Here is a 27,039-nt window from a genome sequence, read left to right as displayed (position 1 = left end):
TACAGTCAAAAGGGTAAAAAAAAAATCATGAGGCATCAACTTTTTATTATGTTTCTGTTGTTTTACGTAAGGCAGCTTCCATGTGACTCTAACATAAATGTCATGGATGATATTTAAACCTGTGAATATGCATACTATTGAAGTCATAGCCGTGTGTTTTAAACTCTTACCTGTTTCCAGCTAAAGGAGCAAAGCTGAAAAGTGAAAAAACAAAACAAACAAAAAGGCCCAAAAAAAAGAGATTGGCCGGCGAAGGACCAACAAGTTGTCCAAGGTGAGACCTGCCTCTTGCCTGCTAACTGCTGAGGCTCAGTTTCCCTGCAACCCTAAATAGGACTAAGTATAGAATATAGGGAAAAATCAATCAATCAATCTATGAAAAAAGATTGGTTTGAAGCCTCTTTCCTCTCTAAAACTAGTATTATCAGAGGCTTAAAACCATCTTTCAGCCCTTCCACTACAACATTGAACACTGTCCATTATACTGGATAGCATTGAGATTAATGGCATCATCATGCAGTGACTCATCACAACTGAACATCGGCACAGAGAGAATATGGGTAGCTGCTGAATCTGTAAATCACTGGCGTATAGTGAAACAGAAATGAGGGTACAGAAGTAATTATGATCTAGTTTTGTGCTTCTTGGGGTGAAACTACAACACTTTACACCAGGGGTGTGCAAAGTTGGTCCTCCAGGGACACTGTCCTGCAGGTTTTTGATGTATCCCTGTTCCAACACACTGGGCCAAATTAAATGGCCACAACAACCTAAAAGGTTTTGCACAATGACTAATGGAACATGTAAGATTGGGGCCCTCAAGGACTGGGACTGGACACCCCTACTCTATCTTATGGCCAATGTAGCTGTTTTAGATTCTGCCATAATATCAAGATGTGACATTTCCTTTTGTTTTGGGAAAAAATTTCAAAGATAGCAAAGTTTATACAAAAAACAAACCCCTAAATTTCTCATTAAAGTTTGGATCATGTATTAAGTTAGATTTGTCTCATTCCTGCATTCTTTGCAGTACCCTACACCAAGTCATTTTACAATTTAACTGTCTGACAATCACGTTCACAACCAGCGCCTTTGGGGTTTAGCATTGCCCAACATTAGTGGAACTGATGTAGATACAAAGTAAACTGCACTGCAGTCAGAGAATTGTTCAGTACTTCAACAAAGGTGCAACAGTGTCAAACAACAGAAGACTTGACACATACATCATACTATATATTTGGAGCTACAGACATTTCACACCTTCATACATATTGTTTTGAATTGTTACACAACAATCTTTTAAATGCTCAATGTCATGTAAACATTGCAAAACACGTAAACCCTTCATCTTTTTATTGATGAGCACAAAGTAGGATCTATGTAAGATCTTAAAATGAAGCATTTCCACACTGCAACAATGAATAAAAGGGGCAACTGTCTGGGATAACTTTTTGGGAAATATGAAACATCAGCTGCTTGTGGCGTGATTAAATGGAATGATATGCCAGAACACAGAAAGAGTTAAAATAGGAGCCATGAAAACAAAAACAGCGAGAACAGCCAATGCAAATTATAGTGTTTGATTACGTTGCTCTGTAGCAAAATAAAATAAAATAAAATAATTACATGCATACAATATATATATATATATATATATATATATATATATATATATATATATATATATATATATATATATATATATATATATATATTACTACAATGTTTATAAATTTACATAAAACCTTTGAAAATAAACCTTATTGGCATTTAGGGTGCAGTGCAGTGTCATGTGACACTTTATAGTCAGTGGTTTAAAGGTTGAAAATTGTTTTTATCAATGCACTCTTTGGCCATGATGTTTTTTTGTTTTGGTTTTGTTGTTGTTGTTGTTGTTGTTTTTGTCTTACGTTTTCTCTGTTTTCCTGGATGATTTTTATACTTTGATGACTGCCATGGTTTAAACTGGATTTGCAACAGCATCTTTGATGGTCCCTAAAAAATGTATCAGGACTGCATCCTTTAAAGGGAAAGAGGCAGGGAAGGAGGGAGGGTATAAAAGTGAAATAGCAGAAGGATTGTGCATTATCCTGGAGCTGTAGTCCTGCAACAATGACAAATATTTTTACCATTTTTTATCAGACAGCTGTCTTATAACTATTCTTAGATACCGGGAAGAAAAAATGCAAATCCTTGATATAATTTGACTTTTGTGGAAACCCCAGTACCTGGACTCCCCATAGTCTCTTGTCTGTCTGCTTTTCTGCAGCTGACTGTGGTAGTCTTGACTTTTAGAGCAACATCGTTTAAAATATCACAAACAAAGCTATGGCATCAGCAAAGAGAAAGCGTGAGGAAGAGCAAAGGCGCTTGAGTTCACTCTTTCATGCCTATGATGTGGATAAATCAGGGCGGATAGAAAAAAATGAATTTTCTATTATTTGCCAGGAGCTTCAAGTCCCATCCAAAGAAGCAGAGGGGATATTCAACCGTCTGGATGTTGACAAAGATGGCACTGTGACCTTAGAGGAGTTCATCAGTGGTTTCAGAGAAAGACAAGAGAAGGGATATGATGATGTTGATGAAGAGGAAAAAGACCAAACTATGGAGGAATTTCCAGCCACCAAAGACCAGATCCTAACTAGGTGAGATCTGAAAAGTTAATTGTGTCATTTTTTACAATTAGAATCAGACGTACTTTATTAATCCCAGCTGGAAATTACAGCTTTTGTAAAATTACAGAATATGTCCTGAACCTGACAAAATGTATCAGGTACAGCACATTGCATTAAAGAAATACAGTGTCATCTATGTTATTTTTAATTTTGTTTGATGCATCTTCTTTCAGGTTGTAAAATACTGCTCTTCGAATAACTTTTAATTTATAAAAAAAAAAAAAAAAAAAAAAAAAACAGCAACAACACATTTGTGATTATGATAACTGGACTAAGCATTTAAGTAAATGAATGAATAAATTAATGCATATATATGGAGTGTGTCAACCCAACAAAAGAAAAATCTCAGATTTTACTAAATCAAATAAAACAAACAGGTTTGATTTTCAGGTTTATTTGCCAGAGTTTGAAAATCAACTCAGGAAAACATGTAATGTGAAATTTTATGATGCACACAACCTTGTGCAACACGCCAATACAACATACTTACATGCCTGATTAAAAAAAAAAGTCAGTCAGTTAGATCATTTCTTTTTTTTTTTACACTTACATAGAAAATGGAGTTGAACTTCACTTTCTTAAAAATCTGGATCATTCAGACTGCTGAAAAGCTACTATAGCAGCCACAATTCTTCCTTGGGAGTTCTTTTCTTCAATGACAAGATTCTCCTACCAATAAATGATTGAAAAAGAATTAAACAATTCAAGATTGATTTAAAGATTCATTAAAACACTAACATTTTTATAACAACATTCAGATATGAAAGATTACAGCTGCAAGCGCATGATGTGAGAGGGATAGCAACGAGAGCATGGTCCTTCAAACACAAAGGCCTCTGGTTGCTATTAATCACATCACAAGTTTCAACAGGTTTGTTTTCTGGTCATAATTTTCTTTGTGTCATGATATTCATGAATTGAATACCAAATAAAGTACATGTAGGGATTTATAGTGGTTGCAAGTGTCAGATACAGAAAAATCCTATGTGTTAGTTCTGATTACCTACAATACAAGATTTTCTCTCGGAAGAATCATTACATTTAGTCAGAGGTCCACACCTCTATTGCTTTACAAGAGAGGGAGGAGTGAAGTAAAACTCGCGCGCACACACACAGGTACAGACTGCAGGCGCGCTACCTGAGACAGACAGCTTTTCTACGTCTATAGCTGACAGTAACCAGAACATTAACAGCGTTACTTTTGATTTATTGATTGATGGATTGATTAACCGACTTTAATGGTGTTAAATGTGTTACGTGAATCTGGACTTTTGTTAACGCGCAGCAAAGTTTGACAGACTTTGCAGCTGTTGTACACAGGTTGCGAATAAAAGACTTGCCATTTTTAGATGATTAGATATAGATTTCTGGAATCCCCCCGTCCGTCTCGGTGGTCAACCCAGTTTACTGAAACGCCCTCTTTCTTCTCCAGCCAGCCACAGCCACAAATCAAGGGCATGAGCGCAGAGGAGCAGGACCGGCTGCGCACTTTATTTCACGCATACGATGTTGACAACTCCGGCCAGATCGAGAGAAACGAGTTCCTGACCATTTGCGCCGAGCTGCAGGTGTCTGCGGCGGAGGCTGACCGAATATTTGACCGACTGGACGTCGACCAAGACGGAACTGTCACCCTGCAGGAGTTCATCCACGGATTTCACGACCGCTACGGAGAGGTCATGGAGTCAGAGGGCGGAGACGTGTCCATCGCTTGGGACAACTTCGAGAGGAGACTGGGCGAGCAGGCGAAGTTCATCCCCAGGTAAGAAAACACACACCTGACAGCTAGACAGACAGGAAAGTGTGTTTTAAATATGGAAATGTTCCAGTGATATGAATGCGTTCAACAGAGAGCGCGTTGTGCGTAAAGGTGATAGAGAGGTTTAATTATATTCACAAGGAAATTCACTCAATAAATATGACAAGAAAGGAGTTCAACATTATTGAGGTAACAAGAAAATAGTTTCTACACGAAATATACACTAGTCAATAGACAGACATTTATTTTGAAAGTTTGTTCAAACTGTGCATCCATTTAAAGATGAATTAGTGTGAAGGATTTTCATGTTGACCGACATAAATTCCTTTAGACAAATTGCAAATGACATCTTTAACAAACACAACTTTTGAACCTACAAGTAGGTGTGTGAGAAACATGTTGATAGGTGAGCAAAAGACAACTGCAACCAAACTCATCCTTAGTACACTGAAACACTGCCTGCCCTGTACCGTTGTAAACTCCAGTGTCAAAGTCAAGACACTTTAAATGGTTTCATCCTCTATAAAAAAAAAAAAAAAAACAAATTAAAAAAAAGAATAAAGTAACTCTTTATTAAACTCAAACCTGCATAAAATGATCAGGAATGAGCTATTACATCTTTGTTGAAGGACCTCCTGACTGAGCACCCTTTATTGATTGATAACTGTTTAATGTAAATGTCGGAAGTGGTCAATTAAGTTAAGAAGTTTTTGCAACTTTCTTCATTGTACACGTAATCACTCCAGGGGCTTTTATAACAGTTGCTGACACTGAGCAACTCTCTACATAGTTTGTTCAGTTTCTTGAGTCACTGTGCAACTACCTCAACAAATGTAGAGTCTATTCTGTCTCTGCTGTTAGACTGCAACAGTGTTGCATTTCCAGTTTAGTAAGTTGTCCAGGTGAACACAAACATATTTACTTTACTCCATCACTTGGAAATACTCCTTGCCATGTTGACATTCAAGATGTGACCCACAATGACACAAAGTGATCAACTAGTTTTCTGTACTGGTAGTCTGAAGTGTCCTTTGTTAGAGGACACTGTGAAAGCCAACTTTTTTGTGGTGTTCCTGATCATGTTCTCCCACGTGCAACTCTTTAATCTCCTTCACTTTGTGTCAATAAAAGTGCAGGCTGAACTGTATTAAACACAACTGAGAAATCAAAGAACTTGGTCTCCAGAGTGTTGTCTGCTTTGTCCAGATAAAGTAGGCCTTCAAAAGCAAACCAGACTGTAGTCATTTAAATACCAGTTGGATGAAAGGGTGGCTAAAAGCCTCCCAAAGTACACATACTTTGTCTTAATTCAGACTAAGGTTAAAGCGGTGCCTTGGTATTCTACATAGTTGTTCTGGCCAGATCCTCCTGAAGCTGGATCTGACTCCATCAGATCCGCCTGCAGCCTCATCTCACATCTCACCTGCTGTCTCGTCTTCTGGAGGCAGACAGGCTGGGAAAGGGTGCGATGGAGGCCTCATTGTCTCCTCATTTTAGTGGGACTGAAGTTTAGAATGACACCATGGAAGTGTGATCAATATACTGTAAGTCGAGAGAGCAGCACTGCAATCTTAAACTGGCTGTGGTCATGACCAGTGTTAGGACTGGCTGCCGCCATGGTCGGAGTGGCTGGAACCACTGTGAATGTAGGCAATCATTGTTAGAACAGTTGCACACTAGCAGCCAATGCTTTCAAAATTGTTGAAAAAGTTTACTACCTCATGGAAAAAGCTAGATACACATTGCTGCATCTTTCAGGGTTTTTCACGGTCACTCTATCAGTGTTCATACCTATTGTCAGAAAGGTTGCACACCAGCTGCTATCGCTTTCATAATGGTTCATATGACACGCTACCATGTTCAGAATGCACTTTGAAGTTGGAGGATCCAGTTCAGTTGTGGCTCAGTTGAGGCATTAATGTCATCTCCAAGTGGTCCTTAAGAGTGCTTTCCATGGCATCAAACAGCCTTTAAGAATTTCTTGTTATTTCTTTGACATTCTAAGTTAGACCACCTTCTCAATGCCCTTTTGATCCCAGTTTGCCACTGTATAATGGGTGTCCAGATCAAGCGAAACCAGGTTTTGGTTGCATTTTTTCAATGGAAGATCAATAAAGCAGCTGAATACATTTGCATTGCACACTTTGTTTGCTGAGGTGGCACAGTTGAAAAGAGTAAAAGTTGGAAGTGAATCAGAAAGAAGAGCAGGATTAGAGTCTCCAAATATCACTGTAAATGTTTTGGGATGTTATGTCTGTAACCAGGCAGCAAGTAAGCCAATAACGTCACAGGCAGAGTTATTACACAGACATCCATCACTCTTCTGAAAAACATACACAAAGAAAAAAAAAAAAAAAAAACATTTAAATAATTTCCAGTAATACTGTAGATCATGTGCGTGTGTGTGTGTGTGTGGTATATCTGTAATTTTCAAGTCTCTTGTCTTGGTAGCTACCCATGGATCTGCCCTTTTCAGCCAAAGCCACCTTGAGGCTTTCTCTGCCACCTCGCTAGCGGCTCTAATGGCCCTATTCTTGACTGCCCCTGTCATTCCCAGTTGGTTGAGGACTTAACAGAAAGAGTGACCTGCAAAGCCTCTACAGCCTACTTCTATGGGCTCACAGAATGTCCTCCAGCCCCTGCCCCTGCACTCCTCTACAAGTTCCTGGTACTTCGAGCATTTCCTCTCATTGGCTTCCTCCATCCTCTCTTCCCAGGGTACTAGCAGTTCTAACATGATCACCTTGACTCATCTGAGAAGATGATCATGTCCGGCCGAAGGAATGTTTCAACACATTGTTGAGGGAAAGTTAGCTGCTTACCAAAGTCCACCGGAATTTGTCAGTCTGAAGCTTTGTGGAGGAGGTCCGTTGTCTTATGTGGACTTGCACTGGGTCTTTCTCCAGCTTTAATAAAGGAGATTGCCTTCCTTGCAACGTGTTGGTATTTGCTTGTATCAATGGCTGATGTTGTGCTCTCAGCAACTGCTTTAAGTACCTGGTCATGGCGCCAAACATAGCGACCATCCACCAGGGACTTTGGACAGCCACTGAGGAGATGTTCTAGTGAGCCTCTTCCTGAGCAAAGGTGGCATGAAGGTGTCTCGCTCTTTCGTCACACATGAAGGTTTGCTGGACTCGGCAGGACATCATAGACTGCCTGCACAAGGAACTGGACACGTTGGAAGTCCGCCTGCATGATGTTGGACCATGTGACCTTGCGCTGTCGTGTACCCTCCAACTTAGTCCATGCTCCCTGCTGCCGAAGTCCTACTGCCCTTCCCACATGCTCTTCCTTCACTCTGGCTCGGACTTCTTCCTGGAGAAGATGGTCTCTCTCCTTGCCTTGGGCCTCAGTGATATGGATTTTTGGAAAAAACTCTAAGCCTGCTCTTCCTACTGCCACACCCCCCACAAGCACCTTTTGCCTTAGGCGGGACTCTGCCACCTTCACTTCCTTTTCTGCCTTCCAGTTCCATCCCATACGCACTTCGATGCCAGCTGAGGCCTCCTTATGGTCCGTGGAATCTCTGTACTGGAGGGCTTCTCTTGTGTGAGCTACTTTAAACTCTTCGGTGAGTCCACTTAAGGGTAGACGCAGGCTGTTGCTTGTCCCATACAGAGCCGTGCTGTTAAGACTGCGGGGAAAACCCAGCCACTTCCTAAGAAAGCTGCTGATCTTTCTTTCAAAGGATTCTACAGCTGTCAAGGGGATTTCGTACACCAGAAGAGGCCAAAGGACTCTTGGTAGAATGGAATGCTGGTAAATCCATGCTTCAAATCTACCAGGCAGGCTGGACTTATCCACTGTGGTGAGCCAATCACCAAGCTCTTCTGTTGCCTTCTGAATAGAGGTAGAGTCTTTCAGGCTGGAGTCAGAGAGCTTTCCCAGGCTCTTGACTGGTTGCTCCAAAATGGATGGAATTGTAGCCCCTCCGATAGAGAACCAGAACTTGTCCATGACCTTCCCCTTCTTCAGTATCAAGGACCTCGACTTGGAGGGCTTGAAACTCATCCTGGCCCATATGATGAGTCTCTCCAGTCCCTGCAAGATCCACCTGCTCCCTGGTACCAATGATCTTGTGATGGTCAAATTGTCCATAAAGGCTCTTATGGGGGATTGTCGAACACCTGATTGTCATCACCTCAGAAATTCATGTCACTCATTTTATCACAACTCCAGCACTTAGTCTAATGTGATTAAACATGAATACAAGTGCAAAATTCCATTGATGGCACTTTTTTTTTTTTTTAATTTAAATTGAGGAAGCCAAACATCAAGATCTTAACCCTTTAAGTTTCACACTAACAAAAAAGCCAGAGAAATATGTTTCTGTTTTTCCATTTGTTTTGGACAATAATAAAATGACTAAATGTTTTTTTAGCAAATGGTTGACATGTTAAAAAAAAAAATGTTCATAATAATATAACAGTGAAATGTTTGACATTTGAAACAATAGTGTTAGAACAAACACTTAGTTTGGCTTTTACAACCAATCGATAGAGATGGCTCAGGCAGTTTTTATTCTACATTTTTTTTAAAGAAATTCAACAATGTCATTGCAAATTTACCTCTATGGTAGACCAGGACCTTAAATGGTTAACTTCAGATTACTGGCTTTTATAGACAAATTAAGACAAGTTGAAAGTTAGAGAGCAGTAAGCTTCATGCTCAGAATGATCAAGCAGCGATACAGTAAATTTCCCATGACCTGCAGGCCGTAAGAGAGGAAAGCATTTCTGAATCCTTGGAGGGTCTTGATTAAAGAATCAACTCTGAAATGTTAACTGTGTTTCAAACTCCAAGTTTCTCTGCTCCAGATGCTCTCTGTGTTCATTTTATATAATCAGTTTGTTTGTACTTCAGCACCCAATGTGCATACATGTGTGTGGCCTAAGGCGTGGCATGGGACTGGTCCTCATGCTGCTGTGCTTTGCCATCAGGACATTGATTGTCACAGTGGCGTTTTCAAAAAGTACTCTTTCATTTAAAAGCCATTAGAGTCAATGTCCCATCAGTCAGCTGAGAAATGATTAATTTGAAATTAAACACACAATTCTTTTCTGTCTTTCACCAAAAAAAAAAAAAAAAAAAAAAATTGTGTAAAAGGAACCATGTAGGGAAGGAACAATACAATTTTACCGTTTATAAATTTATCATAATATAGACCAGTATAATAAGTTGAGTATCATGTCCTGAAATATTAAAACTACACTGTCACTGATCTGTCAAAAAGCTCTGTAATTACCTTTTCCCCAGAAAGATCTTTTGTGTTAAGTATCAGTTTAAGGGAAAGTTCAGTGCAACGCAACTAGCACACACCAGATAAATATCTGCTTCTGCTGCTGGCTGATGTTATCATATTTGCCAATAAGCCCGTTGTACTCGGTTAACAAGATGAGTATTGACAGACATTGATGTGAGACAGCTATATCTGTGCATCCCTAACAGTAACTATAGGGCAAGAGACTGATGTGGTTTCTCTGCATGAAATTACTTAAAAGATGCTTTCCATGCTTTTTCCATATGACTTTCTTCCAGATAAAGGATAGTTTTATTAAGATTTGTCAGTTAGCCATTTAAGTTAATCAAATTAGGATTTCTTATTTTGTCTCAAAGGATCAAATAAACATTTAGGACATTTGCTGTGGTATTTTCTTTTTTTTAATTGTACATTTTAATGGATTATTTGTATTAACTGCATTAAGTTCATGTAAAGCAAAGTCTGACACTGAGTAAACATACTTTAACTCAGTTCAGAAACATAGTTTTATACTTCAGATGCACAGGATTACAGTCTGTCCTCTCCTTCAGTAGACAAACATGGTATTACATGTTACCCACTTTTACCTTCCTGAACCTACACAGTGTTCTATTGTGAAGACTCTAAATAGCATTGTGCAGATAAAGTGCTTGATTAGGCTGAGTTTAGTCATGACTGGAAAATAAGAGCAGGAGTTAAATTACACGGGAAAACTAAAATTGTATAATTGAAAGCATTTTGTCATCCGATTACAATGTGAATTTGCAGCCAAACAGAAACAAAGAAAGAAAAAAATGTCTTGCTGGCCTGAAATTTATTTTTAAATTTGTGCATAACCATCAAATCACATCATTTACCCCTTTTGTTTCATTTTCTTGACTCTTAAAGGTTTATTTGAACACTTATCACCCTGAACTTTCTTTATCTACCAGAGCTTCTGGATGAAGCAGAGTCTCTCTTAAATCTCAGTTGCTGCTTAAACAACAGTAAAGAAATTATCTTCTATCTCATAGAGACTCATTAGCACCTGATACCACACAGACCAGCCCAGTGGGCTCTCTGTCCCAACCATGCAAGCCAAAAGCATGAAATGATGCAATATGATGAGGAGGAAAGTCTCTTTTCTGCTGATTTTTCATGTGTTATGTTGACGCTAGATGAATAAATATTGGAGCTATTTTTAAGGATTCTGTGATATTTTGGGAGACATCTACAATCCTGCAGGAAATTCCCAAGCTTGGTGGACACAACTTGAATTAATTATGCTGGATTATAAAGTGTTGGCTGACAGTGTAAAATTTATTATTAAGTGTTTTAAATAACTGATTACAAATGACAAAATGTTATTGTAGAAGCATATTTGGTTGTTTCTCTTGTCATTTAATATTTCCAGGATTTTTTTTTTCTGACACTGGTTATCAGCCTTATTTCATAAAGCCAAAATCAGACATGGGCCATTTAGGCGAACAAAGAATTTACCACTTTAATTAACAAATAAATATATAAATACAAAGTTATTTTAGGATTTGGACACCCATATCTGAGACCATGGCCCTCAACTGGGAAATAGTGGAGTGTCCTCTCCGGTTAAGAGTGAGTTCAAGAATCAAAAGGTCTTGTTCGTGAGCTTGGGACAAACAGATCAGACCAACAGGTTAATCTATGTGGTGTTGACAGTGATGTAGACTCTTCATCAGTCTGTTGTGGTGAAAAAGAGCAGAGTAAAGCCCAAGCTCTTGATTCACCGGTCCATCTATCTGCCAACTCTCATTTACAGTCATGTACACAAAATCCAGGATCTAAACGTAAGCCCCTTCTCCTCTGCAGTGATGAGGTTAGGCCAGATGAGGAGTGTTGCGGCTAACTGTCCAAATCCATTATCTACTTAGCCGCTGCAGGCTAAACACGGGAGATATTGATGACGCGTACTAAGATGTATGTTCTCCTTATTGCGTTTGTTTATTTTTATAGTTACTTTAAATAAATTACAAAGAACAAACAATACGCAGAGCAAAAACATCTAATTGTGCATCATCAATATCTCCCGTGTTTAGCCTGCAGCGGCTAAGTAGATAATGGCGTTGGACAGTTAGCCGCAACACATTAGTCAACAAAAAGTTTACTCCCGAGCTCACCCCACTTCTGCATCCTTACAGCCAAAACGATGTGCTCAGGTGAGTGCAACTATTTGTAATGTGTGCGTTCACACCCAAAGTGACACACCCTCCACCCAAGTGCCAATCAAGCCTGCACACATCAGCATATTCGCAGACATTCATGTCTTATAATATGGCTCCTACAAGGAGGCTTGACTGTTTGTTTAAGATACCTCCTGGACACCTCCTGGTGAGGGGCTCCAGGCATGTCCTACCAGAACTATATCCCTCAGCTGGCTTGGGAATGCCTCAGCATAGCACCAGAGAAACTGGAAGAATTGGCCAAAGAGAGGGAACGCTAGGTTTAGCTGCTGTCCAGATAAGCTCTAGAAAATGGATGGATTGAAGTATAAAATTAATTTTATACTGTTTCTGTAGTTTAATTTTACACCAACAGCAAAATATGTGACAAGTTGTCCATCATTCCCTTCATGTTAATGATAGAACTAACAAAGTCGTCATTTTCACCCTCAGTGCTAAAATATTGTCCCGATTTTCTTCCAGGCATGAACAGGCTGCAACGCTGTATCAGAACATCAGTCTGACTGAACCACGGCTGATTCCTCAGTTTGAAAAAGTTATTATCAACTTTACCAAAGAGATCAAACAGCAGAACTCAGAGATGGAAAACCTGGCACTTGCCATCAAACGGTGAGCACCACATAAACACACACACACACACACACACACACACACACAATTGCACAATTACTGCATTATTGGTTAAAAAATTAATTATCTAATTTCCATGTTGAACAGCTTTTTGGTTATTTTATAATAGTGCAAAATTTGGCTTACAAAAACTAAGCATATGGAAAAATTCAGATTTTAAAACTAGTGTGTTTTTCAAGCCATAAATAATCTTGAAGTTGGTCTTAATAACTTAAAGTTGCTCTGGTGTGAAAGTCAGGAAAAAATATTGAAACTTAAAATGTTAATACAAATGACGTTGTCTCCAGCATGAGATGCAAGTCGGGTAAATTCATCCAAAAGTGGCTTTGGCTTTGTGTGACAAAACAAAAAACATATACATAATCACATTATGGATGTTAGAAAGGGTTATGGCACTGAGGGAGATGATTCATTTACTGTTTTCCAGAGCACAGGACCAAGCAGCAATGCAGCTCAGTGAGATGGAAGAAGAAATGGACCAACGCATTCATGCAGCAGAGAGAAAATCACGGGAGCAGGTGGGATACACTCACACCTGGTGGACACATAAACTTGACTGTGTTTTAACATTATTTGGTGATAGCTATGATACATTTCTTTCTGTGGAGTTTGTGTAGTCAAAGTGATAAGCAGGGTCAGTTTGTTGAGCTCTTCCCTCATGTCAAACAAACACACATAGCCATATATCAGATTACTGATCCAAACTCAGACACGCCTGCTGATCAGATAGATTTTACAACTCTGTGAATTTAAACCAGTTGGTAGACAGATGGAGGTAACAGAGCATGTTTTATCCCCCAGTTAAAAATAACAATGCTGTAACTATCTGTGGTGATAAGTCTGAGTGACATGTGGATGAAAATGATAACATTTAAATAATCCGGCATCACATTGTGCATTTAGTGATTTACGTCTGTCGACATGGCATTACTGTGGCACCAGATAACGGCCAGTACCACAAATCAGGATAAAAGACTTGGCAACATCATGTCAGAAATAATTCTGAATTTTCTTTATGACTGTTAAAGGGGGAAATGAACACATTAGCTGATGTACTACAGCGTGACACCGGGTCTTTTAGGATAATAGATCAATCAAAACCTATAGACTATTCAGTACTCGTGAAAATGGAGCAAAGCTAAAACTAAATAAATAAACATTTTAAGGAGTCCTGCATCATTTTTAATTCTGCTATACTAAACGCTCATTTTCTAAGTTATTTTACCAAATGAGCAAACATGCTGCCCATCCATTTTCTAAATCTGTTATTCCACTGCAGGGTCACAGGAAACCTGGAGCTGATCCCAGCAGTTAGCTTGCAAGAGACAGGGTACACCCTACGCAGGTTGCCAGTCTGTTGCAGGGCCAACACAGGCCTTCTTTCTGTGAGGCAGCAGTGTCAGCTACCACATCAATGTACATCCCTCCAATATTGCATATGTTGTTTTTTTAATTGGACTTGGTTATTTGGTTACTTGGTTATTTCCTGTCAGGGTTGCTCAACATACCTGTAAGAAAAAGGCTTAAAATGTTTTGCAATCCCCATGAATATACTTGAAGCATAACTTAATGGACCACAAAGTTTAGTCATTTCTTCTTTCATCATTTAATTGGAGTTTCCTTCTGGGATTAAAAAAAAGTATGTTTCGTTTTATTTTCATTTCAGAATGATGCAGTTATATTAATTTCTGACTTTGGATGCAGTAACTGTGTTTCTTTAATCTCTTAGGAGGTTAAATTTTACATATCACGTATAACTTTCTTTTGACAAATATATGAATCTACATCTATTTTTGATATTTCTAATGTTAACACAATTCAGTTCATGTGAATACACTTGGAACTGAACAGCTCATGTTTACTGAAACAAAATGACAGACGTTCTGGTTTGTGGAGCTTGATTTTCATTGGAAGCATCTGAACTTCTGTTTTATTTTTTATTTTATTTTTTATATATATATTTTTTTTTTTAATTTGCTAAGAGTTGTTTATTTATTTGTTTGTTTGTTTGTTTGCTAAGCGTTGTTTAAGGCGTCAAGAAGGGAATTTAACTTTGTGAGAAGAGTTGATAAGAATTAAAGACATCAGGCTGAGGTATGTGTAGGGTTTTTTTAATTCATGAGCTGAAATTATATTCATCAGTTATCATTTTAAAAGTTATTTCTTTGAATTATAAAATGCCAGATTACATACTGAATATTTTTTTATTATTTCAAAGCACAGCAAATTCAGTGAAGAACTTATTTATACTTTAACTAAAGCAGATATACAATGATGTGGAAAAATAAGCCTTTAAGATTTACAAGGCAGTTTGTAATTCAAATTCTGGTTCTTCTCAGGTCTTAAAATAAGGTCAATACAGCCATCTTTAACAACAATATATTGAAATAATTGTTTCTAATATGACATTTTTAGTCTTTCACACTGTTGTGGAGGAATTTTGGTGACTTATCTTTACAATTATGTTTTAATCCATTAAGGTTTGCAGCATTAATTAACACATCAGCCTCTGAATGTCCCACGACAACACTTCAGCCCAGTTTAGGTCTGGAATTTTGGTCACTAAGGGTAATTAGATTCTTTTCTTTCAGCTATTCTGTTGTAGATTTAAGGAGGTGTTGGGTATATTGTCCTTTTGCATGGCCCAGTTTTAGCCAAACTTGCGCTGTCAGACACAGATGCCTTATCATTTAACTCTGAATTGCTTTTGCATATGGTCAACTGTGGCTGCAAGGTGTTCATGCCCCGTGGTTGCAAAACAATCTAAAACCATCCTCCACCACCACTGTGCTTGATGGTTAGTATGAGGTATTTAGGTTGAATTGCTGTGTTTGGTATTCCTAAATATAATGCTATGCATTAGGACAAAACATGCCTAGTTATGCCTTTATAAACGACATGGATTAAAAACATCTTGTGCTTTGTTTAGTGCAGCTTTGCAGAACTAAGTTGCCATTCTCTGTTTAGAGAGAAGAAGCTTTTGCCTGGCAACCCTCGCAGACCATACCAACCCAATAGTTTAGCCTTTTTCTAGTTATACTGTCAGAAACTAACATTCAGACTGAGACTTGGAGAATCTGAGATGTTGAGCCCTGCATGGTCTGACCTTGGGGGGAAACTGGTGGGATGTCCATTGGTGAAACTGCCTCGAGTGTTTTCCACTTGTTGCTCACTAATAAGTGATAGACTCCAAAAATGGTGGAAATGGTCTTTGACCCTTCCAACATTAGTAATGACTTCTCTTCTGAAACTGCTGATGCTTTTCCTGCCTGGCATTGTTTTCACACACACACTTGAATGCCTCAGACAACCAAACTGTCAAAACATCTACTTTCATTATGAAGGCTCCCTGGTTTAATTCCCAGCTTCGAGCTCTAAAACAGGCATCAAGGCGTTTGGAAAACAGATGGCGTTCATCAGGACTAGAGGAGTCTCACTTAACCTGGAAAGGAAGTTTAATCGTATACAAAAAAGCCTTACGTACGGCAAGAACAGCTTATTATTCATCATTGATAGAGGAAAACAAAAACAACCCTCGGTTTCTTTTCAGCACTGTAGCTAGGCTTACTAGGAGCCGGAGCGCTGTGGAGCCATGTATTCCTTTCTCACTTAGCTGTGATGATTTCTTGTATTTTTTCAGGAATAAAATTGACACTATTAGAGATCAAATTCACAATACTCTTCCTTCTACCTATAATGTTGAGCCTGTTGTGGTCTCCGAAGCATCCTTAGAACCAGGATCTGACTTGTGTCTAAATAGTTTCTGTCCTGTCCAACCCTCTGAATTAACTAAAATAATAGCTTCATCTAAACCATCCACCTGTATCTTAGACCCTCTCCCAACGAGCCTCTTTAAGGACATTTTCCCTTTAATTAATACATCACTACTAAATCTTATCAATATGTCTTTAGTGACAGGATATGTACCACAATCATTTAAAACTGCTGTAATCAAGCCTTTACTTAAAAAGCAATCTCTGGATCCAGAGGTGATAGCAAATTATAGACCTATATCTAACCTCCCGTTTATGTCCAAAATTCTGGAGAAAATAGTTTCCGCTCAGCTACATGCCCACCTGAGCAGAAATAATTTATGCGAGGAGTTTCAGTCAGGATTTAGAGCTCATCATAGCACTGAGACAGCATTGGTGAAAGTTACTAATGACCTTCTTATGGCCTCAGACAAAGGACTTGTGTCCGTACTTATCTTGCTTGATCTTAGTGCTGCATTTGATACAGTCGATCATAACATTCTGTTACAAAGACTAGAACAGGTGATTGGAATTACAGGTACAGCGTTAAGCTGGTTTAAATGATATTTATCTGATAGACTTCAATTTGTTCATGTAAATGACAAGTCCTCCTCCCAAACTACAGTAAGTCATGGAGTTCCTCAAGGTTCTGTACTTGGACCAATACTCTTCACGCTATATATGCTCCCTTTAGGCAAAATTATTAGACAGCATGGAATAAACTTTCATTGTTATGCAGATGATACTCAACTATACTTATCCTTTAAACCAGATGAAACAAATCAGCCCAATAGGCTACAAAATTGTCTCATAGACATAAAGACTTGGATGAAATTTTCTCCTCTTAAACTCAGATAAGACTGAAGTAATTCTCGTTGGATCTGAAAAACTCAGAGCTAAATTTTCCGGTTTTGTAATGAACCTGGATGGCATTACTTTAGCTTCCAGCGCTACAGTGAGAAACCTTGGAGTAATATTTGACCCTGACCTGTCCTGTGGCCCACATATTAAGCAGGTTACTAAAACAGCCTTCTTTCATTTACGTAATATAGCCAAAATTAGGGACATTCTGTCTCGGAGTGATGCAGAAAAACTGGTTCACGCTTTTGTTACTTCGAGACTAGATTACTGTAACTCTCTATTACTGGGCTGTCCTAAATATGCCCTGAAAAGCCTTCAGCTGATCCAGAATTCTGCAGCCAGAGTCCTGACCAGAACCAGCATGAGAGATCATATTTCTCCAGTTTTAGCCTCTCTTCATTGGCTGCCTGTTGAATCTAGAATAGAATTTAAAATCCTTCTCCTTACATATAAAGCCCTCCACAACCAGGCACCACTATATATCAAAGACCTCATTGTTCCTTATATACCAAGCAGAGTACTTCGTTCGCAGACTGCAGGCTTACTTGTGGTTCCTAGAGTCTCAAAGAGCCGAGCAGGAGGCAGAGCCTTTGGTTATCAGGCCCCTCTCTCATGGAATAAGCTCCCAGTTAGTGTTAGGGAAGCAGACACCCTCCCCACCTTTAAGACTAGGCTGAAGACTTATCTTTTTGATAAGTCCTATAGCTAGGGATGGTTAGCATCCCTTAGTTATGCTGCTATAGGTTTAGACTGCTGAGGGACATTTCCTGATACACTGAGCTTCTATCTTTTTCTCTTTATCTCTTTCTTTTACCCCCCCCCCACATAACAGTGTTGCATCATTAACATGTATGTCTCCTGTCTCAGCAGGTCTCCCTGGCCGGGAGTAGCAGTTCCTGTTGTCTGTTGTCTTTCTGTCCTCTTCCCCCCACACAGCAGAGGCAGATGGCTGCCTGTCCTGAGCCGGGTTCTGCCGGAGGTTTCCTTCCTGTTAAAAGGGAGTTTTTTCCTTCCCACTGTTGCCAGTGTGCTTGCTCAGGATGGGAGATTGAGTAGGACTCAACTCAATCTGTTGGTTTCCTTATATAGGCTATTATGAATTGGCCTTCATTATGTTTTCCCCTCTGTCTGTAAAGCGTCTTGAGATGGCATTGCCGTGATTTGACGCTATATAAATAAAGTTGAATTGAATTGAAGTTGAATTTCATAGAGGTGCTTATATTTGCTCTTTAAATCATGCATTTTGTTGGCAGTATCAGGCTGCTACTTATTGTCCTTTCCATCTGAGCATTAAGACTTTAACTTAGTTTCTGTAAAATAGCCAGTGATGCGCTGTAATTCTGTTATGTATTGTTCATCTGAGGTTGTATTTAAGGCAGATTATTTTGTCATTTTTAGAAACAGAAACCTTAGAATTAAAAGGTGTGCTTTCTTGTTTGTTTAACTACATGTTTTGTTGTGTTTCTTCTGTCTGCAAGCCGGTTGTTAGGCCTGCATCTGGGATGTTCAGTGGTTGAAATTTAGGATGCATCGGTTATGTAATTGGCCTGTCCTATAATAACAGTCTATTATAGGAAATGACAAGTTTTTATAGCTTCTTATAAGTTATGAAAACTCAGCAATAGTGACAGTTTATACAGATCACCTGTTGGATCAGGCGTTAAACCATCACATTCTTAATTTCATCTTTGGCCTTGAGGTCATTTTAAAACGTTGAGCAGGAATGTAAACGCTGTCTTATCGCAGGCTGGTGTATTATGTAAGTGTTCTTGAACAAACTTAAGAGCTGCTATTTGTTTTGTCCTAAAATAGCAGACAGAATTAGAGTACACTCACCTGTGTTCTCCCACAGTGTAATGTTCATGCACACAGTTATGCACTGACACCTGTTAGAGAGGAACTAGTTTCCGGAAACTGCAGACATGGATATTCTTGACTCTTCATTGGCGGTTCAACAATAGGAGGGAAAAGTTTTTTGCGAGCAAGCAAATGCACACATATGTACACTTTTTTATAAAATACTGTCACAGGTGGTCGTTTGATGTAAATTAGTAATGTTAAATGTGTGTTTTCACAGGAGAAGAAACGAACAGAGGCCGCGCTGAATGACTTACGGAGAGGTTATGAATCTGAAGTGTGTGAGCTGCAGTGTAAAATCCAGAGGATGCAGATGGTACTTTTCACTCACTTAAGATCTTTTTATTTTTACTTTAACACAGCATCAACACAACGGGTCAAAACGTAGCAGCGTTATACATGATTCAGCCACAACATGAAACAGAGGAACAACTTCCAGGCTCTGACACATTCAATGCAGTTTGGCAAAACTGCTCAAATCTTTAAACTTGTTGATTTTATTTCTATTTCTAAAACATTAAAATGAAGATGTGACAGCTTATTTTCTGCCTACTGGAGCCGTTGCGACATGATGTCATTTTAGCACAGCTTTATGACATAACATACAGTAATAGTAAGTAAATAATGGGCCATGTATATCCAGGAGTAATTTGTTCAGTGTGTATTCAGATGAAAGTCTTAAAAGAATAAGGAACTTTCAGTCTTAAACTAAATTTTGTTGGTGTGGATTTCTCAGTCATTTAGATGAAAGTAATTATAAGACCAGGAATACAGGCAACCTTTTTCTTGATTACCAAGACATCATTTTGGAAAGGGTTGAGAACTGGAGAAGACCAGTTGCATTTATTCAAGTTCTTAAGAGCTGAGAAACACAAACTTAAACTGTTTCATTGCTCTGTCATGATGACAAGAAGTTATTTAAGTATCCTAATCTCACCCTGCCCTCGCTAGATGCAAAAAAAAGAAAAAAAAAATAAGAAAAAGCTTAATTATAACAAGTCCTATATCACATGATTGGGCAAAATGTTTGAGCTTTTTCTGAGTAACAGTGACTTGATTCATAAGAAGCTAAACCAGGACGAATGTTGTCAATTTTTTTACCTCACGAAAGTACGAGCATCAAGCAGACTTTGTTGAAATCAGCTGATTCCAAAGTCCTACATGGTTACTTCTGGGACAACCTGGAAATGAAAGAGTCCTAATTCTGATTATGTACATTTTTCCATCAGATTGAAGAGAAATACAAGAACATCACTGTGAAAGATGAGAGTCCAGCGTTAAAGAAGAAGATCAATGAACTTACATTGGTGAGACTTTTTATCTGTAATAAATGTCTTGGCTTTTTCAGTAAGTTTTCCATTTATCCCTCCATTTTGCATCTGATATTCCTCTTTACAGGAGAACCAGAAGTTAAAACAGGAGCTGCTCAAGTCCAAGACCCAAGTTGCTTGTCTGCAAAGTGAGATGGACTCATTGAAGACGGAGCTAACTGATCAAAGCATGAACTCCGAACGGTAAATTAATTATGGTTTGGTGGCCCTGCTTTAATATTTTCTGAAAATACTGGGAGATTTTTTTGTTACACAATAAGAATGAAAAGAGATAATAACACAAGTCTTCATTTTCCTCTCAGTATGCAGTCTTCAGTTTTATTATAAATTCTGAAAGACTAAACCTAAAATTACACAATAGGATCTTGCAGAACAGGTTTTTTTTTTATCTCTGCTCATTTTACCGATGATATACATTTGAGTTATGAATATCAAATAATGCAATCCATACATTTCAGACACACCAAGCAAATAAACTGATGACAAGTGTGGCCATAAGCTGCTGATTAAATGACAATCTTTGCAGAGAGACTCACAGAGAGGCGGAGGCCCCACCTCTCTCAGGTGGGTGGTATTGGGTTGGCCTCTGGAGGTTTTGTTTAGTCAGAGTTGAAACAGGATATCCTGGATTAACTTCACACACACAATAACTTCTTCAGGTGGTTGCTTAGCAACAGAAGCAGCAGAGGTAGGATAACAACCAACCCCTGTGGACCAGCTCATCATCTTCATGTTTCTCTATACTGTAACAATTTTTGTATCTTTTTACTCAGAAATAGCATGTAATGTCTGTAAAGTGATATTAGTGCAGTGCTCGAGCTTTAAACGGGACAAAATTGCATGAAAATATCATCTCTCATTTACTATTGGTTTTAAGGTGCATCTGACAGCTTTGATGCTAAAGTGCAGAGACATAGTTAAAGAATTACAACAGAGAGCTCCAGGAGGTCAAAACAAACCTCAGAGATTGTCTTTAGCATTGTTTCTGACGGGACCCACTTGCAACTACTCAGATGTCAGCATAACATCCAGTCATTATCCCCTCCTGCTGGCCACAGGATGTAAATGTTGTAAAGGTTTCTTCCTTTGTTTGAAGGAAGAACTGCCAGAACTAAAAGGAGAGAGGTGTGAGATGTAAACATGAACTGATTAATTACAATAAACAAAAACAGCATCTGAAACATCTTGGATTTATTAGAACATTTAGCCAGCTGTCAGACAACAGAACTAACAGTATGTTCTTGAGATATCAAAAAGCCATTAGTAGATCTGATGTGAGTGAATGGATTTTTCTGTAAATATGAAATTACAGAATTTTCTTCATTGCTAACCTTATACAACAGAACCACAGTCGGAAGTGAGGTCTGCACTTTTTTCATTCTGCTCTCCTGTGGTCACTTGATAAGAACTAAAGTTACAGTCAATTGTGCTGTTTTTTTACTCTTTTTCCTTATATATTATCAAAAAGATTTTAAATTTATAACAGAAAATATCTCTTGTTCCAGTACTGCTCTTCCTCCACTTGTTAACAGATCACAAAACTTTATTTATTTTGTTCTGTTTTTTTTAAGTTTCTGCAGGTTTAGATTTTCTTAACGGTAAAAAAAGGGAGAAAAAAAAACATAGACTTATATTTATTTAATTCCTTAATAGCTCAGTTCAGGATGATGTTTGAGTTCACACTAAATAACTGTGGTTCTCTTTTTGTTTTGCTGCAGAGATGAGGAGCTCATGAAACACTTCTCAGACGAGCGAGATATCTTGGAGAGTCAGATCGAGATTCTGCAGTAAGTCAGAGAGAAACATCTGCTCTCACCGAAACCAATTTGACTGTATTCAGAAGACGCCTGTATTTTTTTAAAAACATTTAACGTAACATGAAGTTAATTGAAGTTTAAAACATAAATGTATTTTCTGTATTTGAATAGGACAGCCAACAGGAAGCTCCATGATAGTAATGATGGCCTCAGAGCAGCTCTGGAAAGGTTCTCAAAGGTAAAGATGCATTCTGGACGGACCTACTTCAGTAACTTAATGCTAAACATGATTTATCCAACAAAAGACAGAGGCAAAACTTATTTCTAATGTTCTGTGTTGCAGTCTGGTACTGGTGGGTCTCCAGGAGAAATTAAGGAAAGACTTAGAAGTAAAAGCATCTGCTACACATCACCATATGCATTATTAGATAGGTAAGGCTACAAGCAATACACAATCTGCAGAATTCGTTTAAATATTTTATCTATTGTCTGTATTTTATTTGTGTCAACCAAGAATATTTAATCCAAATTTAAATTAATCAATTTGCAACAGATTTTCTTTTGGTCAACAACACACACAGCTGTGTATTGACAAATCAGTAAAGCTGAGGTTAAATTTACTGCAAAGTATTTATTGAATTAGTTGTACAAGGTGGCGAACATGATTCTAACCACATGATACTTCATAATATAGAAAGTAAGTAGTCCAGCTTTATAGTCTTTGTACTACATGGTGCGACATTAGAGGTAATCTGGTAGTTTTTAATCTTGTAGTATTTAATTAAAAGTTAGAATCATGGAGGAAAGCAAGAATAAAACAATATTTATGTGCACATGTGGACATGGAAGCATGCATGTTTTGTTAAGACACAGCACTTCAGTACTTTAGGTGTAAAACTTCAAACTGTATTCAATTTTACCCACTTTGTCAAGGAAACTAATTGCGTTGGAATATTTTTTTCTGAAATAAATTAAGCCAAATACAGACAAAACCATATATATATATATATATATATATATATATATATATATATATATATATATATATATATATATATATATATATATATATATATATATATATATATATATACATATATATATATATAGATTGGATTTTTGTTTTTTATTTTTAATTTTTGTTTATATTTATTATTATACAAATATGCATGTATTACTATTTGCATTATTTATTTATCTGTGATATCTCATAATAATTGTAGCGACCATGGAAAGTTCAGTGTGTTTTTTCTATCGATCCCCTGTTCAGGTTTGGCCAGCGTATGGACGACATTTCTTTATACAGTCGCCGGCCGAGCTGTGATACTCTTGCCTTGGCCATTTGTGACCCGGGCTTGAAGCGCAGACACAGCAGTGAGTGTGAGGAGGACAGCCTGCCTGAAACCTACATGGATAGCGGTTTGTCGACACTCAGAGGCTCACATGGAGGCTATGAATCTGACCACGAAGTCAAGCACCAAGAAGAGGAAGAAGAAGAAGAGAAAGAGGAAAAGAAGACAGGGGAGGACGAAAACAATGATAGCATGATAGGAGAAATCTCTGACACTGAGGTGAAAGAATAAGATAATCAAGTTTAGAGACACCATGTGTGTATAAAGTATGGACTGATTTAGAAATATAGTTTACATGAGTCTGGCAACATGCAGATGAAGGTTTTTTTTTTATTTTAGCTGATATTGTTGTTGGATGAGAAGTCAATTAGCTAGTCTGAGTATCTCTACTAGAATTTGGGATTTATTTCATCATACCATGTACATCGACAAAGAGCTTTAAATTCTTGCCTCTAACTACCCTCTCATACCCACAGCCGCTGTACAGGTTGTAGTGCTGTAAACAGGTCCTAATGTTGTCTGCTGTTTGTGTCCATCATAGCCAGCAGAGACGCAGGACGGGGAATCAGCGATTGGGTCGGACAGCAGCTCAATTTTGGACTGGAAGACGGAATCTCTAAATGCCACATCACCTCCAACTCTAACAACAAAAAAACCTCTCAGTGCCATCAAGGTTCAAGTAAGAGAGCTGCAAGCAATTTAATTCTTTATCACACAAATGTTGTCTGAAAATAAAATGCAATTCGCAGTTTATGTTATTTTCACTTGTTTTGGTATTTGTTTTGGCCCACCATCTCAAGTTTGTCTTAGACAGCACTCTCTTGTATAATAATACACATTGCAATATCTAATTGTGGCATGTAAGGTTTTAGAGTTGTTGAGTGTGTAAATCGTTGTTCAGCTGATTTGATCAAAGAGAGAAATAAAAGAATAGCAAAAGCAAACACTTTGAAAAGGTCACTGCTGTGGATAAAATACATTCAACACATGTACCGAATGCAAATACTGCCAGGGTAGAAGTGTTGCTTCAATAGAACTGATATTTCCCTTATCTTCACGCTGCAGAATGAGGACAAAGACAACGTTGACCTGGGCTACATGACCTCAGAGAAGGCCTACAGGATTGTGTTAGCTGGCGATGCAGCTGTGGGAAAATCCAGCTTTCTTCTTCGTCTCTGCAAGAATGAATTCAAACTAAACTCCAGTGCTACCTTGGGTGAGAGCGAACAAAAAAAAAAAAAAAGAAAAGAAAAAAACTGCAAGAGATCTTAAAAACACAGTAAACTCTCTGTCATGTGCCAGCTCTCTGTTTAATGATTAATTTCTGAACCTTGTAGCATAAAGCAATAACTGAACATACTGTTTATCTAATTATGTGCCTCCACTGTGTAGTTGCTCAACATTCACATTGCACACTCTTATCAGCATCTGGTGTCCTTGTGTTTTCAGGAGTGGACTTCCAGATGAAGACTCTTGTTGTGGATGGCGAACCTGTTTTATTACAGCTTTGGGACACTGCCGGACAGGAGAGGTGTGTGCTGCCATGAGTAAAGATACTGTATTCATGGTGCTTCTAAAAAATAAATTTTATATACTATTCAAAGACAACAAGCCCAAGAAGTGGGTTATGACAATAATGTATCATGTGATAACCTGCTAAAAGAAAATGAGGTTTGTATATGATTCTGCTTAATCAGAAACACCTTCTTTCATCACTACAGGTTTCGTAGTATTGCAAAGTCTTATTTCCGTCGTGCAGATGGGGCATTGCTACTCTATGATGTCACCTGTGAGAAGAGTTTCCTTAATATCAGAGAGTGGGTAGACATGATTGAGGTAAGAGGCTGCTCTATTTTGCTCCTCTTCACATTAAGCTAAAGCCATTAAACTCTGTATATCTTTATCACACTGCCATTTGAACATTAAACTAAGGGATGTGGCTTGGTTCTTTCTTTCTACATGCAGCAGAGATGTAAGTGTTAGATGTAAAGCATGTACAGAATGGGTCCTGCTGTAACCTTTTATATAAGCATGTGTAGTTGTTTGTAGTGTAGTTTGTCAGTGAGTTTACTTGATGTATTGAACCATGTGCTCACACTCCAAATACTACTTTTAACACAACGTATAAATGTTTATTGAACATCTGATTTGTTTCCATTGAAGCACCTGCAATCACTACTCTGATAAACAAGAGAGTAATTAACTAAATCTAGTTTCTCTTTTTTTCTTGTCAGGATGTGTCCCCTGAGGATATTCCCATCATGCTAGTAGGTAATAAGTGTGATCTTAGACAAAATACAGCCAACTGTGTTCCTACCAGCTACGGAGAAAAACTGGCCATGGTAAATCTTGCAATACTTTCAAAGACATTTTACTAAACTGTGAATCTGTTGTACCTCTTCTACAGTCAGCAGTTAACTTTATCTTGTCACTTGGTCCACACCAAACAGACATACAACACTCTGTTCTGTGAAACCAGTGCCAAAGATGGCTCCAACATCCTGGAGGCTGTGCTGCACCTGGCCAGGTGAGATGCAGCGGTTTCAGTCAGCTGGCTGAAACTAAAAAGCAGGGCCAGTTGTTATGCAGACTTGTGTGTGATGATTATTCTGTTTTATACTGTTTTATATTATACATGGCAACAGTTCTTCTATTATTTTTTTCAGTAAATATATGTTGCACACATGTAGACAGAGTGGCAGGTCTTGGTGCAGCAATTTTCCTTAAATTTTAATGCTTTTTTGTGCTTTAGTGATAATTTTCCTCCAATAGCTTTTGTAAATTGCTTCTTTTTGGAGCATCAGTTTTATATTCAAGATGCAATTTGAAGGGGACTTGGAGAGACAGCATAGGGGCAAATATGACACTTTTTTGTTAAAAATGAAAATCCTTGCTTTTTTCTTCCTACTTGTGTTTCACCTGTTGCTTCTTTTTCCACCATCCCAGGCAGGTGACAAGGTATGCTACCTTTGAGGAAAGAGGTCACCATCAGTCTCTGCCCAGTTTAAATGCCCCCAGGAATAAACCACAGTTCTCTTGCTGCAACTGATCAAACTCATCACAGCTGGGCCTCCACAGCTCAGTGAATGTGCAGTCAGAAATGCAACGGGAACAAATTATCGGTGTGAATACCCAACACAGTTTGGCATTTGGATGAAGTGAGCAAATAAACACGAGATTATATGTCAGCCTCTGGATATTAGAATAATCAGTATAAACTTCAAGCTCCATCAATGGTATTTTTTGCAAGAGTGCATGTGTATGTGTGTAAGTGTATTTTGTACCAATTCCTTCAGCCCCTTTCAGACATGCACTGGTTTTCCTGACTGATGGCTACCGAATACATTGGTGTCATATCTAAGCTGCCAGCCAGGTGATTTTCTGTAACATTTTAAAAATGGTAATCTGACTTGGTCAGATTTTTTAGCATTTATATACTTTCAATACGACAAAAGTCAGAAAATCAGACAGGCACAAATAGCATGGATAGGCTAAGTTAGCTTGAGATCAGATACTGAGAAAAACTGTGTTGAAACAGTTGAAATTTCTTTCCATCAGATTATACCGAATTTCCTACTATAGTGCTGCATCTCATCTGGCAAGC

At 38.3% G+C, this 27,039-nt stretch overlaps 1 protein-coding gene across 1 annotated transcript; it reads left to right on the top strand.

The window, feature by feature from the left end:
* Nucleotides 1-2,589: 2,589 nt before the first annotated feature.
* rasef (RAS and EF-hand domain containing) lies at nt 2,590-25,966 on the top strand (the record flags this gene model as incomplete). The annotated part of the gene is made up of 17 exons (XM_079250788.1): nt 2,590-2,645; nt 4,108-4,437; nt 12,358-12,504; nt 12,953-13,043; nt 19,216-19,311; nt 20,225-20,302; nt 20,394-20,509; nt 22,045-22,113; nt 22,255-22,321; nt 22,427-22,515; nt 23,354-23,654; nt 23,977-24,114; nt 24,504-24,651; nt 24,885-24,966; nt 25,157-25,271; nt 25,667-25,777; nt 25,886-25,966. Exons 1-17 carry the CDS (start codon nt 2,605-2,607, stop codon nt 25,964-25,966), a joined length of 2,100 nt encoding a protein of 699 aa, XP_079106914.1. The 5' UTR covers nt 2,590-2,604.
* Between the last annotated feature and the right edge of the window lie 1,073 nt (nt 25,967-27,039).

The sequence above is a fragment of the Telmatherina bonti genome, assembly GCF_933228915.1.
Source record: "Telmatherina bonti genome assembly, chromosome: 13".
In the NCBI taxonomy this organism is placed as follows: domain Eukaryota; kingdom Metazoa; phylum Chordata; class Actinopteri; order Atheriniformes; family Telmatherinidae; genus Telmatherina; species Telmatherina bonti.
The sequence above is the reverse complement of the archived record's forward strand: the minus strand, read 5'-3'. Positions and strand labels throughout refer to the sequence as shown.